Raw genomic sequence first — 2,737 nt, 5'->3', positions numbered from 1 at the left:
ATATGAATTGTACGGAAAACAAAACTTTTGTACAATCTTAACTCTTTTTGGAGTTATTCGGGAGGGACGACATTGTTGCACCTCAGGTTTATAGTCAACATCTTGCTGAGTATTTGCCAGAAGTACTCATGGAATCTCTCATCTTCTTCCCAACCAAGATATGGCTGACGATCACTCAGATACAGCCTCACCAAGAATGGAAGCTCGTCGTCTGGTATGTCCTCCAAGAAGATCACCACCATGTTCTCTACCTGAGTGTCATTGACCTGATCCGCAGCGGTTCTAAACTTGATGACGAACCAGTTGTCCTGGATGGCAGGTCTGCTGACCAGTACGATGGTCTTAAAGCTCCTTTCAACTACGTAATGGACTGCGTCACAGTAGTACATCCCAAGGGGAAGGTCGCCGTCACCGTATACATTCCTGTCGTATTCCGGAAGCAGTTCTTCTAAGACTGGACGGAAGCGCTCCATGACCCACCGTTCGTCCTCCTCCGCAAACATGATGTTGAAATGAAATTCAAAATCGTTAAAATCTCGAGCATCTTCGACCTCTCGAAAACCTATGACTGCCAGTTTTAGAAGGAATAATTTGTACCTCAAGAACCAACGGTATCGGTGGGCAACGATCATGACTACGGCAATCACTGCAATTACAAGGGGAAGTAAACTGGACATCAAAAGCACAGTCATGTTTGGACCACAATATTCAGCCGGATCAAATGTCAGGAGTGGCTTTCCTTTCAATGCTTCCAGTGAGGCCAATGAACAGTTGGTTCTAGCTTCATTCAAGACAACGATGTGTCCTTTGAGCCACACTGGAAGCCATTTCAAGTTGCAAGTGCACGCCAATATATTGTCTGAAATGTCAATAAGTCCTAAAGAATTAAGTATGGGTTCAAATGTACTACGATTCAGAACAGACAGGCTGTTATTAGCGAGAGTTAAATTGTTTAGTTTGGATGAGTTGATAAATAAGTCCCCATCGATATACTTTAATTTGTTGCCATCTAAGTTCAGAGAATGAAGTTGTCCCATACTCTGTAATACTTCAAATGGAAGTTTTTTTAGTTCATTGTTCTGTAAGTACAAGCTTTTTAAACTTTGGAGACCTTCGAATGTGTTTGATTCAATCCACCTGAGCTTACAGTCGCATAAGTTTAGTTCTTCGAGAAGGATAAGATCTAAGAATAACCCCGATCGTAATTCAACAATGGGATTCTCTTTTAAATCAAGTGTTAAGAGATTTCGCATTCCTTGAAACAAAGACGATTGACTGCCCGAGTTACGTCCATCCCATAACGAGTTCATGCTGGCATTCCCCATATATACATGTTTGATAGACTTGAGAGTCTGAAAGAAAATTGTTTTAATGCTGATCCAGCTCGGTTGCGTACAGTTGTTAAAGATGAAGGTTTCCAAATGAGGCAGATACACCGATATTACTTTGATCACAGAGCATCCAGATAGATCTAGGAACCGAAGATGAATCAAATCTGTAAAAGCTGATACATTTACATAAGCTAACGCTGTATTCCCTCTCAAGTACAGAGATGTCAAATTCGTTAGTCCTTTGAAAGACCATTCGTGAATAGTATTCAATTCGTTGTATTGGAGATCCACGTCTTGTAGATCTAGATTATGCCACCTAAACTTACTGTAAGCTGGGTTGATATCTATAATTCCATTTGAAGCTAGATTAAGATTTGACAAGCTTTTCATCCGTGAAAAATACGTTGCCGTCAATTCATTGTCCTTTACAGAACAGTCTTCTAGAATTAAAGTAAGAAGTTGTGGCAAAATAAACAAACCAATGTGGGTGATATGTGACGTGCTACCTGTTAGATCCAAAAGTTTCAACCTCTGCAGTAACTCAAAATCATGCACATCTGTATTTCCAAAAGCGTTGGCTCGTAAGAAGAGCTTCTCGGTTTCAGTGTTGGCCAAACCTTTCAAGAAATTATCCCACAAATCTGGCACCATGCTGATGCGACTGAAGGAGAGCGAAGATGAGCGTATTGATGATACAGATTTCTGATCGATGGCTGTGATGTTTTTCAGAGAGCTGAGGTCAAGATGATGTAATTTACAGTCGATTCTGAATGTGTCATTCGCAATTGCAGATATTCTAGTACCTTGAAGGTTTATTTCAAGTTTTTGAACTTTTTCTGAACTACAAGAAGTGACGTTGACAGTGCGAATGTGAGTAAAACGCAGATCGAGTATTTGAAGATTCGGAACCCATTTTAAAATATTGCCAGGAATGGATTCTAAGGAATCCTCGGCAAAACTTAAAGAAGACAGTTTTGTACAGTTTCTGAACATATCAGATGCGATGGATGTTAACATCAAATTTCTTCCCAGATTCAGATGCTCGAGGTCTGACAAAGCGTGGAAGCTTCCGAGCGCAATGTTACTTAGTTGATTTCCGTAAAGTGACAAGTTTTTTAGACATTGGTAACGGCTAAACGACACGTTTAAAAGGAATTGGATGTTGTTGTAGGAAAGGTCCAGTTCCTCGACTAGTGAAAACAAGTCTTGTGGAACATTTCGGAACCCCTTATTGCTGCAGGAGATTCGTCTCTGAAGGGGATCTGACGAACAATTTCTCGACGCCAAATAAAGGTGTTTCTGGCGTTTCCGTTGTAATACCTGCTGAAACGATTCTTCTTTAGCCATAACCATCATGACCATGGTAATGGAGGTCAGATATAGAATCAGTCCAAGTTGAATAGATC

At 40.6% G+C, this 2,737-nt stretch overlaps 1 protein-coding gene across 1 annotated transcript; it reads right to left on the bottom strand.

Annotated features, from left to right (window-relative positions):
- LOC129256582 (toll-like receptor 8) lies at positions 1-1,982 on the bottom strand. Its single transcript, XM_054894750.2, has one exon. The coding sequence runs from the start codon at positions 1,980-1,982 to the stop codon at positions 54-56; it is 1,929 nt and encodes a 642-aa protein (XP_054750725.2). The 3' UTR covers positions 1-53.
- Positions 1,983-2,737: the final 755 nt, after the last annotated feature.

The sequence above is a fragment of the Lytechinus pictus genome, chromosome 3 (assembly GCF_037042905.1).
Source record: "Lytechinus pictus isolate F3 Inbred chromosome 3, Lp3.0, whole genome shotgun sequence".
NCBI lineage: Eukaryota > Metazoa > Echinodermata > Echinoidea > Temnopleuroida > Toxopneustidae > Lytechinus > Lytechinus pictus.
This window is presented reverse-complemented; position numbering and strand designations above follow the sequence as displayed.